This window comes from Schistocerca serialis, chromosome 7 (assembly GCF_023864345.2).
Source record: "Schistocerca serialis cubense isolate TAMUIC-IGC-003099 chromosome 7, iqSchSeri2.2, whole genome shotgun sequence".
Lineage (NCBI taxonomy): Eukaryota > Metazoa > Arthropoda > Insecta > Orthoptera > Acrididae > Schistocerca > Schistocerca serialis.
The window spans coordinates 171,043,880-171,058,398 of record NC_064644.1 but is presented as its reverse complement, the minus strand read 5'-3'; the positions used below and the strand labels follow the sequence as shown (position 1 = coordinate 171,058,398).

At 35.9% G+C, this 14,519-nt stretch overlaps 1 protein-coding gene across 1 annotated transcript in view; it reads right to left on the bottom strand.

Moving 5' to 3' along the window:
* Window positions 1-14,519, bottom strand: part of LOC126412857 (uncharacterized) — a 542,164-nt gene that overhangs the window by 27,428 nt on the left and 500,217 nt on the right. The window contains exons 11-12 of the mRNA XM_050082718.1: window positions 12,607-12,813; window positions 11,186-11,502 (exon numbers count right to left, since the gene is read on the bottom strand). Coding sequence (XP_049938675.1) covers window positions 11,186-11,502; window positions 12,607-12,813 — 524 coding nt within the window. The remainder of the gene's footprint in view (window positions 1-11,185; window positions 11,503-12,606; window positions 12,814-14,519) is intronic.

Here is a 14,519-nt window from a genome sequence, read left to right as displayed (position 1 = left end):
GTGACCATCATTGATTGTCTTACTCATGACCATGTACTCAGTTTGCTCCTCATTAATTTCTAAAGCTGTTTTCCTTGCAATATTTCTGTAAGAACTTGTCATGAACTGCAAATCCTCTTTGCTATCACTTATTTGAACAATGTGCTTCACATATGCAATTTAATTTACTGTGTTATTATCCAGCCATTTTCCAGCTGGGTTTAATTTTTTACATTCTCTTTCTATCTTTTCTAAAATTAAGTGATTTTATATATTTTCACTCCGTGTCTTACAAAATTATTTCTTCAGAAATACTGGCAAAATTAACAATGTTTATTCTTCAAAAGTGTGCAGTAAAACCACTGTACAAAGGAGGTAATCAAACATTTTGCAAAAGCCTCTTCACAGATTGAGAAATTCTCACATTACTCTGTTGTGCATTTAGTCCTTACTGGTCTTTGCCACTAAAAACAAAAATCAGTTTCTACTATACAGAAACAAAAATCAGTTTCCACTGTATTGTAATCTGCACAACCACAATACAGGGCATAAATAATAATATTCTGTAGATATTGCCTCTGCATCTTAGGTTAGAGTGGATTCCATGTCTAATATGAAGGTCTTCAACTCAATCCCATCTAACATAAAACAAAAAACTGAGAATCCCTACAAGTTATGGACCAAATTAAAAAGAAACCTTATTCGTCCATGTTTTCACAAGTTCTCTGATTATACAGATAGCTGAACAGAAAAATCCTGCAAGCTGAATGAGAGGTAGTACTGTTTATTCTAGTGACATCTCTGTTCCTATGATACAGTTCTACATTTATGGAATTTAAAAGGGAGGTAGCGTTTAACTATAGGATTAATGACTCACAAATACAGTCATGAAATATAAATTCTTGGTAGTAACATTCTATTGATAAATTATGTGAAAAGATCACATAGACTCAGTTGCAGGTAAAGCAAGTGGCAGAGTTCAGTGCATTTGCAGGATACTCTGAAACTTACATTTACCCATGAAAGACTGGTCAGCCCATACTTGAATACTGCTCAAATGTACAGAACCCATTTCAGGCTAACAGAGAACATCAAAGACATACAAAGAAAGACAATGTGGTCTTAGGCCTTGTTTGGTGAGAGGGTGTAAACAGAAATGCTAAAAAAAATTAACTGGAACACACTCAAGGAAATATGACATGTGTCTCAGAAGAGCCTATTGATAAAACTCCAAAATCCGTGACAGAAGCTATGAATATTCTTCAGCCTCTATAGATCAGTCCCTTAATTGAAATTAAAATTAGACTAGTAAAAGCTTGCACAAACAGGGTGTATACACAGCCATGAAAAATATTCCTGGATTTTCCACAGACTTACTGGTTAAAAATATACTTTTTTCTGGGTGAAAATGCTTATTTTTCCAGGTGAAAATACACTATACCCCATGCAAAAGTACATTTTTCAATGTTAAGTGACAATGTACTTTTCCTTGGAACTGTAAAACATATCAGTCCTTTAAATGGTAAAGTTTTATACATCGGCATAGAACTTCCCAGCACTCCCAGCAAAAACACACATTTTGGAAAGATCTTTAATGCATAGTAAATTGACATAGCATTTATTGGTATTAAAAAGGTATAAATTTGAATTCACTAAGTACACCACAGTAGTTTCTGAACACATAACACCAAAATATAAGAAGCGCTATGCTCATGCTACAATATGGAAACAGAGACCTCAGTAGTGGCCTGGCAGCAAGCTTTGAATTTGGAAAAATATGGTGTCCTAATATGTATTCTTTCTTTGCAAAATATGACTACTAGATGATATTTTTCATCAAGAAAAGCTAGACTTTCACACATAATACTGGTCATCAAATATTTTTTGCTGTTTTTTCTGAGCATGTGGTAGGGTAGGATCCTAATAGCACAGTTTAAATTGTAGCAGCAGAATATTTCTGACAAGCATGATTGTAAATTTCAGTGTTGTTCACCAAACATTCTGTGGGTTATCTGGCTGAATACATGTTCCACAAGCACTTTGAGTTTTCCATTGAACACTCCATTACTTGCGAAATTGCTGAAGAACTCACCTCACATCCCCCATCCCACCCCACCCCCTTTCCTTTTTTTTCTTTTTTTGAAAGATAATTATACTTTTTGCCATCCTTATTGCATAGTTTGTAATTTATAAAGGAAATATGAAAAACTATCTGGGTCTTTTTTAGCATGTGTTACCCATTAAGTTGTATCAAACACAAATGTACCAGTAAAATTTTAAATAATGGCTGGTCTTCTGATCCAGAAATTTTTGTAAATGGCTGGTCCTCAAAGTGTTAAGTTTTGAATGAGAGTCAAATGCTCTGTGGTTTAAGAAATTCATCGCATGTAACATAATTCATTTTGCAGAAAAGGAAATTTACTTTGAAAGTAATGTTTCTCAAACCACCATTCACAATATTTTATTGTGATCTGTTAGAAATGTAAACACTTGTAATGTCATGTTCATCAAAAGGAGGCCCACAAGAAAGACAGGTCATGGTGGGTACATCACAGCACATGACAGTACAGGTCTTACAAGTGCCAGGAGATGTCTCTGGCAGGAAGTGAGTAACTATTTCAGATAAGTTTAATAATTATTGACTGCATTTTTAAGTGCATAGTAGCTCTCGGCAGCACACAAGAAAGTTAAGACCCTTAATGGGCACCATTTCAAGTGGGTGTTGTTTTCTGGTGGGGCCTGCGTTGAATAGTCTTCATGCTAAAGCTTTTGATGCAACAAAAAATTCCCATAATTCTAAAAGATTCCCAGGTATTTCCCAGATTTTTCCTGGACGAAAATGTTTCAAATTTTTCGTGGTTGTCCTGGGGCATATACACCCCGAGAAAGGTGTACAACCACTCAGTCCTTTCACATCCTATCAGTGAAAGGAAATAATACAACCAAGAAGTGCACATTTCATATTAATTTACATGTTGTTGTTGTTGTGGTCTTCAGTCCTGAGACTGGTTTGATGCAGCTCTCCATGCTGCTCTATCCTGTGCAAGCTTCTTCATCTCCCAGTACTTACTGCAACCTACATCCTTCTTAATCTGCTTAGTGTATTCATCTCTTGGTCTCCCTCTACGATTTTTACCCTCCATGCTGCCCTCCAATACTAAAATGATGATCCCTTGATGCCTCAGAACATGTTCTACCAACCGATACCTTCTTCTAGTCAAGTTGTGCCACAAACTCCTCTTCTCCCCAATTCTGTTCAATACCTCAATTCTGTTCAATACCTCCTCATTAGTTATGTGATCTACCCATCTAATCTTCAGCATTCTTCTGTAGCACCACATTTCGAAAGCTTCTATTCTCTTCCTGTCCAAACTATTTATCGTCCATGTTTCACTTCCATACATGGCTACACTCCATACAAATACTTTCAGAAACGACTTCCTGACACTTAAATCTATACTCGATGTTAACAAATTTCTCTTCTTCAGAAACGCTTTCCTTGCCATTGCCAGTCTACATTTTATATCCTCTCTACTTCAACCATCATCAGTTATTTTGCTCCCCAAATAGCAAAACTCCTTTACTACTTTAAGTGTCTCATTTCCTAATCTAATTCCCTCAGCATCACCCGACTTAATTCGACTACATTCCATTATCCTCGATTTGCTTTTGTTGATGTTCATCTTATATCCTCCTTTCAAGACACTGTCCATTCCGTTCAACTGCTCTTCCAAGTCCTTTACTGTCTCTGACAGAATTATAATGTCATCGGCGAACCTCAAAGTTTTTATTTCTTCTCCATGGATTTTAATACCTACTCTGAACTTTTCTTTTGTTTCCTTTACTGCTTGCTCAATATACAGATTGAATAACATCGGGCAGAGACTACAACCCTGTCTCACTCCCTTCCCAACCACTGCTTCCCTTTCATGTCCCTTGACTCTTATAACTGCCATCTGGTTTCTGTACAAATTGTAAATAGCCTTTTTCTCCCTGTATTTTACCCCTGCCACCTTTAGAATTTGAAAGAGAGTATTCCAGTCAACATTGTCAAAAGCTTTCTCGAAGTCTACAAATGCGAGAAATGTAGGTTTGCCTTTGCTTAATCTTTCTTCTAAGATAAGTCGTACGGTCAGTATTGCCTCACGTATTCCAACATTTCTATGGAATCCAAACTGATCTTCCGCGAGGTTGGCCTCTATCAGTTTTTCCATTCGTCTGTAAAGAATGCGCATTAGTATTTTGCAGCTGTGACTTATTAAACTGATAGTTTGGTAATTTTCACATCTGTCAACACCTGCTTTCTTTGGGATTGGAATTATTATATTCTTCTTGAAGTCTGAGAGTATTTCGCCTGTGCCATACATCTTGGTCACCAGATGGTAGAGGCCATCAGTAGTTCTAATGGAATGTTGTCTACTCCCGGGGCCTTGTTTTGACTTAGGTCTTTCAGTGCTCTGTCAATCTCTTCAAGCAGTATCATATCTCCCATTTCGTCTTCATCTACATTCTCTTCCATTTCCAGTACATCGCCCTACATTCTCTTCCATTTCCAGTACATCGCCCTTGTATAGACCCTCTATATTCTCCTTCCACCTTTCTGCTTTCCCTTCTTTGCTTAGAATCCATCTGAGCTCTTGATATTCATACAAGTGGTTCTCTTATCTCCAAAGGTCTCTTTAATTTTCCTGTCGGCAGTATCTATCTAACCCCTCATGAGATAAGCCTCTACATCCTTACATTTGTCCTCTAGCCATCCCTCCTTAGCTATTTTGCACTTCCTGTCGATCTCATTTTTGAGACGTTTGTATTCCTTTTTGCCTGCTTCGTTTACTACTTTTTTATATTTTCTCCTTTCATCAATTAAATTCCTCTGTTACCCAAGAATTTCTACTAGCCCTTGTCTTTTTACCTATTTGATCCTATGACGCCTTCACTACTTCATCCCTCAGACCTCCCCATCCTTCTTCTACTGTATTTCGTTCCCCCATTTGTGACAATTGTTCCCTTATGCTCTCCCTGAAACTCTGTACAACCTCTGGTTCTTTCAGTTTATCCAGGTCCCACCTCCTTAAATTCCTACCTTTTTGCAGTTTCTTCAGTTTTAATCTACAGTTCATAACCAATAGATTGTGGTCAGAGTCCACATCTGCCCCTGGAAATGTCTTACAATTTAATACCTGGTTCCTAAATCTCTGTCTTACCATTATATAATCTATCTGATACCTTCCAGTATCTCCAGGATTCTTCCATGCGTACAGCCTTCTTTTAGGATTCTTGAACCAAGTGTTAGCTATGATTAAGTTATGCTCTGTGCAGAATTCTACCAGACGGCTTCCTCTTTCATTTCTTTCCCCCAATCCATATTCACCTACTATGTTTCCTTCTCTCCCTTTCCCTACTCTCGAATTCCAGTCACCCATGATTATTAAATTTTCATCTCCCTTCACTACCTGAATAATTTCTTTTATCTCGTCATACATTTCTTCAATTTCTTCGTCATCTGCAGAGCTAGTTGGCATATAAACTTGTACTACTGTAGTAGGTGTGGGCTTCATGTCTATCTTGGCCACAATAATGTGTTCACTATGCTGTTTGTAGTAGCTTACCCGCACTCCTATTTTTTTATTCATTATTAAACCTACTCCTGCATTACCCCTATTTGATTTTGTATTTATAACCCTGTATTCACAATCTTCCATATTAGATGTACCACTTATTTTTGACCAAATATAAATTCTTTCGTCGGAATTAATCTTACGCCTAGACCTACAATTAAGAGACAATGAACCATAAGGTACTAAATAAGAACCTTCACTAATAACAATAATTTCAGACAAATGTACAGTACGAAATGCCAAAACTTCACGAGATGTAAAACTTTCCAATCCAGTTCTAGAAGCATCATGACAAACAACAGCAGCGAATGTAATCCAACCATTACCTATACTACTTGATTCAGATGATTTAGCAATAGAAAAATTCAATTTCAGACCTAAAAAGTATTTAGGACCTGACAATACAGACATACTCGCAATCTTCTTCAGATTGGATACCTTCTTACTGGTACCTGGCACTGGAACGGAACCAAAAGTGCCAGAAATATTCAACAAATCTTTGTAGACCAGCATACGTCTGCGATGGCGATATCCAAAACGGCGACCCATTCTCGAATAATGCTATTCATATAATGAATGCGCGAGGTTGCATCAGCAGCTATTTATAGCTCATGATCCAAGCGCACGCGGACGTCAGCCAATTTAGATCTTGAACATTCAGGTTTATTTGAAAAATGTCTTGTGGCATGTTATCATAAGCATGGTCTATTTCCATTAGCAATTCAGAGCACACCATATATTAAATGGAAATCACCAAGACGTTGCAAATTTACATATACACATTATTTACGTCCTAAAAATTCTGTTGAAATTAGTAAAGACTTATCAGTTCAGAATTTGGATGAAATGGAGAGACGCATGAATTGTGCTAATCCGTATTTTGAGAGTAAGAATCAACCTAAAGTTGCTGTTGCATTGAGTGGATTTGAACCTACAGCTAAGTCAACGAGTAGAGTAGTGTACAAAACATTTTCTGGTCATTGTGAATTGAGTGTGTATTATTGTTATTCTAAAAGACATGATGTAGAAATATTTGTTGAATATTTCTGGCACTTTTGGTTCCGTTCCAGCGCCAGGTACCAGTAAGAAGGTATCCAATCTGAAGAAGATTGCGAGTATATCTGTATTGTCAGGTCCTAAATACTTTTTAGGTCTGAAATTGAATTTTTCTATTGCTAAATGATCTGAATCTGGAATGTGATGCCCTCACTGAAACAAGAAAACAGGCATGGCAAAACTGGCAATCACAGAAAACAGAAGAAAGCAGACTGAATTTCATTCTAGTTAGAAAACCAGTAGATAAAAATATAAAAAGGATTAAGAAGACACATGAAAACAAAACTCTCCTCCAAATTGATGAAGAGTTTACTAAAAATGACATAAGAAGCTTTTACAGATCTTTCAAACAAAGGTTATCAAGATACAAAGCATCCACCCTCCAATTTTGAGATGTAAATGGGACCATCGCTCACAATAATGCAGAAAATTGCAAAATACTAGCAGGCTACTTTGAGAAACTCTTGAATTGTGAACCTATCCTTGAAAATTTTGAATCCACCCGAAATAACCTCGAGAAGCCAAATTCAGATCCACTGACGACTGAAGAACTACAGAAGGCCATTTCAGAACTTAAAAGCAACAAAGCGTATGGAGAAAACCAAATAGTGGTCGAACTATGGAAAAAAGCTGACAAAAATGCAATTTTCATCCCTACAGTGTGTTTTCGATAAAATCTGGAAAGAAGAACAGATCCCCACAGAATGCAGAACAGTTCTGATCGACCATATTCACATGAAAGGTTTGAAGACAGACCCCAACAATTACAGAGGAATATCACTGCTGGATATAACATACAAGATTCTTTCTCAAGTCCTTTTGAATAGGACAGAGCTGCAATTGGACCCACAAATTGGGGAATATCAGGGAGGTTTTAGAAAGCGTAGATCATGTTCGGAACAAATACTAAACCTCAAAAACCTCATGGCATACCAAAAATCAAAGGCAAAGACATATGTAATCTCCTTCATTGATTTCAAAAAGCATATGATTTGACTGATAGAGAATCTCTATTATCGTCCTGGAAGAAATGGGTATGGATAAGAAAACAGCTATTATTATAAAAGTGACCCTTACAAATACATTTTTGAAAGTTAAATTTATGGGCAAATTATCAGAAGCCTTTGAAATAAAAACAGGAGTGCACCATTGCTGATCAATTGTGTGCTTGAGAAACTAGTCAGAGAATGGAACACAAATATTAAGAGTGGTATAAGACTGTGTTGCAAAAAGAAGAATCTTAAAGTAAATTGCATTGCTTTTGCAGATGATATGGCCCTGTTTGCTGAAAAAATGGAAGAAACATGGGAGCAAACGCTTGAACTAAAGAAACAAGCAGCTAAAATTGGTCTTCACATCTCCTTTGAAAAAACTAAGATACTGACAAACATCAAGCATTCATGTAAATACCTCAAAGTTCAAGAATAAAAGACTGAAATAGTAAAAGAATTCAAATATCTCAGGGACTGGATTAGTTGGAATGCTGGGGAAAGCAAAGCAATGGAATCCAGAATAAATAAACCCGAATTGGCCTTCCAACTAACAAAAAATAAATACATCAAAAAATACCTTTCATGAGGATCCAAAATTACACATTACAAGACAGTGATTAAGCCAGAAGCACTGTAAGAAGCAGAAACACTAAACATGAATTTCAAAGGCCAAATGGAGAAACTTGAGCTAAAGGAAAGAAAAATTTTAAGAAAAATTGTAGGACCAAAATTTCAATACAATAAGATTATTTACATCAAAAATGAAACTCTCTACAAGAAAATTGAAAAACTTTCAGATACTGTGGGAAAGAGGAGAATAAATTTTTATGATTATCTCCTCAGATTAATGAAACAAATCTTTGACTTTTTCCGTAACCACAAAACAAAACTCAACTGGTTTAAAGAAACTGAGAAAGACCTAGTAGAATAAAAGATTTCAGAAAATTCACGTATTGATCGAACAGCTAAATTAATTACTAAAGATGAAAACATAAGGTTCCAAGACAAATCTACGCAAAAGTCCAAACTCTTCATCTTGGAAGAATTGGAAGAAGAGAGGAAAAGAAGATTAGAAAGAACGAAGAAATATTGGGCCCTAAGAAAAGAACAATGCACAAAGAAATGATTGATCCAGCATACCCCAAAGAGGATGAAACAAAAGAAGAAGAAGAAATGAGGACAGGATGATAACTGGAAATCAGTCAAAGCTCCTACAACATGAAAGTTTTGTAAAAAATTGATTTTCTTTAACACTGTCTGAGAGGTCTAATTACTTCAGATGTCCAAAGAAATAATACATTTACATTGTTTCAAATTTCAAAGTGGGATCAGTGACCAAATGTTTATGAAAGCAAAGTTGTAAGGAAAACCACTTTAATAATTAATATTTTAGATGTTATAATGTTATATTTACAGAATCTGTGTTTTATACAATGAGTGAATTCACTTAGTGTCTAGAAAAAGGAATTTACTTTTGTCGGGAAAGTATCATGAGCGACAATATATATTACAATTTATTTACATGGGTGTGATGTAAATACAGTTTTTCTCTTCACATTTATTCCATTATGCTGTTATAGAAGGGGCAGTCATGAAGTTTGTATTGTCACTGTGAAAGAATGATTTTATAATCAAGAGTCATGGTTCCAGAATAAGATAGTCTTTATTCACATGTTCATCACAGAAATGGCACATTTGTCCTACATATGGATTAAATAAAGGATACTGTGATTGAACAACTCATTTTGTCTACAGGAGAAATTGTCCACTCCTCTTGTCACTTTGCCATCCCGGAAATATACATGAAATGGAAACAGAAAGAAGTCACAAGGTGGCTCATTGCTAGAATAAGGAGGATGGGTAATATATTACAATAGCTGTCTGGCACTTACTGACATAACCTGACATCAGTATACCATGGTAAGCTTCCCTCTACCCCCTTTAAAAAATAAACCAACCTTTCCTTCCAAAAGGCATATCTGTGATCACATTTTTCATTAATGTTCTGCTTAACTTTTTCACGGTTTTATCTGCTACTTGATCTTAAAGTCATAATTACAATCAATATTGATTCATGATGATCATGCACTCATACAACACCACCAAGATAAGGCTAGTGGAGCTCCTTCATTTTGGCTGCCACTTATTATCACTGCTGTTTTTCCCCAGAGGTGAGCAAATGTTGTGCTTACCAAATGGAGATCTTTGGTATATCTAAAAGTTTATAGCTGACGATTAATCTACACCTTCATTACTAATGACCCAATTGAACTGTGGTGGTCATTAAGGGCATGGACTTCCACCTGCATGACAGTTCCTGGGTCCTGTCTGAGAGATGTCCAACACTATTGGCTCATCTTTCAGGAGTATTTTCCCACACTAGAAACCCTTTCGTTACTTACTTACAAAGTTACACCTTGTGACACTGTCACCATACACAATAATAAGCTCTTAATGAAGTTGCTCTCTATTTTTTTCTGTTAAAATGATTGCTCTGGCTTCTATTTTCTCTATAGGGAGCACCAGTTTGAATTTTGTACTCTAGTAAGGGAGTAGTTTGATGGCTCTATGGATCAGTGTCAAGCAACAATTCCAAAGGGCTGAAGTACCATCTCCAGTTAGCCCAAAGATTTTTTCTGTCACATATTACTTTTTTTCATCACTAGAAATAATTCATTAATGAGAAAAAAAAAATCAATTGTCTCCATGGTTCAGAGTACATCAGTAATTGAGTTCAAAGATCAGAAAAAGGCAAATGCACACCACTTTCAAAAGAACCATGATTAGTAAATCATAGCAGCATTCAAATGAAACTTAGGGTTGTGGATAGCTTCACCTTACTTTAACACGGATATGCAAAAGAGTAGTCCAGTAAAATTGTATATGCTTGTAATTGCAGAGTCATATTTTAGGGTGTAGTCTTCACATATCGCAGTGAGCTCATAATGAGTTTCCTCAGAATTTTATACTTTCAAAAAGAATAAATTATCTCAGAACTTCCCAAAAGTTGTTGGATTTTGTACATTCCTCTTCAACCTTCTTTGGCAATAAAAGCAATTTCATTTGGCACAACTTGAAGTGGGTTTATCCAATTCACAAAACTCTGATATTGTTTAAAACACTATTTTGCTACCAGTAATGAATGAATCAACAAGTCAAATACAGTCAAAATATTTCCCACTTTAGCAATGCCTTGAAAAATGAATGAAATGATTGTAAGGCACTGGTGGCCAGGAGTCCCCATCTGGAGAAGTTTGGTCACCGAGTTGCAAGTCTTTCCAGCTGACCCTGCATTGGGTTGACTTGTGTGTTAATGATGATGAGAGGATAACACAACATCCAATCCCTGAACACAAAAAATCTCCAACACAGCCAAGAACTGAACTTGAGTCCCTGCATGGCAGTTAGATATGCTGACCATTCAGCTAAGGAGGTGGACATTTTAGGAACAACTTTCAATGTTTCCTAACACTGACAAAAATTGTGTTACACTTTTAGTTGTGTTACATATCAAATTAATTAATTGATTGATCATCAAACCTGTGGTTGATCTCCATAAAGCCATTGGCTCCCCTCTTTATTAGTTGTTGTCTCCCTTTCTGTTGGCACCAGTATCGGTGTAGTCACTGTTGTTACCACATCATCCATCTTCTCTGTGGTTGGAAATGTGACTGCTTCATCCTTACCACTGTCTGTCTGTCTTGTGGTCATGCTGTAAAACTCTGTTGTCAGAGGAGTATCTTGTGGTTTCTCTGTTGAGTTATCTACAGTTTTGATCACTGAAGGAGCAGCTGAGATCAGACCTGATGTTGCTTCTGGCTGTACTGTTGTATACATAGTGGTGTCCATATATGAATCTGAAAATTACAGACAAAGAGTCATGTTAGTCAACAACAAATACAAAAAATATATTTCAATAAGCACATGCTGGAAACAAGGTAAAATTTGATAAACTATAGCATGATAGGAAACAGAAAATAATTATGGATTCATGATTAGTTAAATATGATGATATATAATGAATAACAAAAAGAACCACTGTACTGCCTATTCTAAATACAGCCATTAGACAGTATATTATCTTTACTGAACTTAAGGTCAGTAAGCATTGATTATCCTTGTTGTTCCTGACATTCCAAGGCTTTCATTGGCTCAGGATTACTTCAAGGACCATAAGTTGCTATTCCAAAGTTGTTGTATTTCAGTCAGCTCCTTCAGTTTGTGCACAACATTTTGAATCACCCTGTACAGCTACTGCACATTTGAATATGGACTAAAGACTTTTTAGTTTAATGTCCCTTACATAGTTTTTGTCTGTGAACTGGAATGTTATTTTGCCTGAAACGGGTATGTTGCTATGTGAAGGGCATATCTGCAAGGTGTATAAGTCCATACATGTCCACTTAAGCTCATATACAGGTTTATGAAGCCTTAAATAAAGAAACAACAACTTTGCAAAATCAGTGACATAAGTAATGTTTCATTAGTGAAATCCATTTTAATTTGATAAGCTACAGTAATCACTTCTGGATGAGCTAACAAACAAATCCATAACTTTCTGCAAATAAGATAAAAGAGCTACATGTCTCAAACACAAGGATTTTTTTGATGAAAGTGATCTCAGGTTATTACAAATACAAACATCTATATTCATACTAGCTGGAAATTATGTATTTAGTAACAATTCCTTCCCTCACCCCCCCCCCCCCCCCACCCCTCCCAGTCTCTCTCTCTCTCTCTCTCTCTCTTTCTTCCTCTTTCTCTCTCTCTCTCTCTCTCTCTCTACAGGATTTCCTCTCAGTGATTTCCAATCTGACTACCTATCTGCTGAATTTGCAGTCACAATTGTTTTAAATGTCATCCGTCTACTTTTTGCTTGTGCTATGTTCCATTGTAGTTTCTTAACATTTCTCTTTAGTATGAGCCACACAGTGTATATTTACAATCATAATTATATTTACCTGTTGAAGTTATTTCTGTTGTTTCTGGCACGGTTGACTTTTCAACTGGCATAGTTGAAACTGTCCAGTTCTCATCTCCACTTGGTGTTGTTATTTCACCCCTTATTGCAATTGGAGAACCAGTGTTGATAGATGTTACTGCAGTGGTAGAAGTTTCAAAAACAATGGTTGTTGGGGACAATTCCATGTGTCCATTGTTATGAATCTCTGCACAGATTTATGCATCCATATGTTAACATCACACTAAATACTTTCCTTAAGGCTTACATACAAGCAAGAACATTTCAAAGAGAAGTGACTCTTCCATATAATGATGCAAATTAAAAATGATTTTTTAATTTCTTAACAAAATTAATATAGTACAGTTCATCATGACAGACACCATTTCTGAATGTGTTTTTTTTAAATATATAATGGTCATTAATTACTACTGGTCACAACCATTAACATATGTAATTTTCAGCTGTAATAAAGTATTAAATTGAATAAAAACAAAAGACATGAAAATAAAGATGCATAAAAATCAAATCTTGAAAGTATACCGGTAATGATAAAGAGCAACATGCACAGCCCAACTAATTAAGCAGATTAGCATTAACATCCAACAATATAGTGATGAACTGTGTTTCACAACAGCTTTCCAAAATAAATTTCATAATATAATTGATATATCATATAAAGACAGACTAATGGCCAAATGATCCATAAAATAATACTATGAATATCAGATGACAAATAAATAATTTTTACCAGAATCAGACTCAGACTCAGATTTTTGGCTTTTCATGCACAGTTGGCTTAACCGTGTGAGCATTCTTCCTGATCTGACTCAGACTTTCATTTTCACTGATGTTTACACCAGAGGTTCTCCAAAAGGGTATGTGAGAATAGATCCACTGGGGATATAGGGGTGGTGAAGGATCATCATTCAAATGATGTATGTCAATTGGCAGGGTAAATCAAACTCCTCTTCCAACTCCATTACCACAATGGTGTCACTCTCATGTACCCCATGGGCGGAACCTCTGCTGGAAACATCAGTGGCAATGAAAGTCTTCAGCCAAGTCTGTAGCTGTCATCAAACATTCATTTCATTTACTTTCTTTTATATAACACTTTTCATCATGTACATAATACTTATGGTAACTGCTTTGGGAAAAATGAAGAAATAAAGAAAGAAACAAGAGATCTAGGTTTGTGTCCTCGTCTAGCAGACATTATTAGTCAAAATATACAGTACATTGTGGAGTCAGTGTGTCTGTGCAGTTTTTGCAGATATAATTCCATGTCATTGCATCCATTGTTTCCATCCTTGTTATCAATTCCTTTTATTCAATCAAATGTAATTAACTGGGTAAAAATATTAGTGAAGACAAATAAATGTAAAATATCAACATGTCTTATCTTCTATAAGACATACATTTATGTATTGTTAAAAAAATACCTAAAAATCTCCAAATGTAAGTAGTCATTTGTCTGAAATATAGCATGTAACCATAAGACTCTAGAGAAATACTGGAAGAATCTTATATCTAATATAGTGAGCAAATTACCCACTCATTAAACAAAAAGAAAAATGTAATGTAGAAGTACATAGTGAAACTTAAAAGGGCGGAGAGGCGCCACTTCATAAACTGTAAGCAGTGGTAAACTGCACCATGGTCACCTCATACACAAATGAATATTGTTTTCAAGGTATTCCAACCAAAATCTAAACAGCAAGTAGTTGTTTGTTATGAACATAAACAGATTACAAGTATATGTCTCTAACACACTGCTCCTTATTTTGTGTCCCCCACAATGTTTGCTTCTGGTGACTGACACCTGATACCATAAGACCCAGTTTTAGATCCTCTACTGTATTGACCACAAGCCTTTGCAGTCACTCTTCAATCTGGCCAAACCAATTCCTA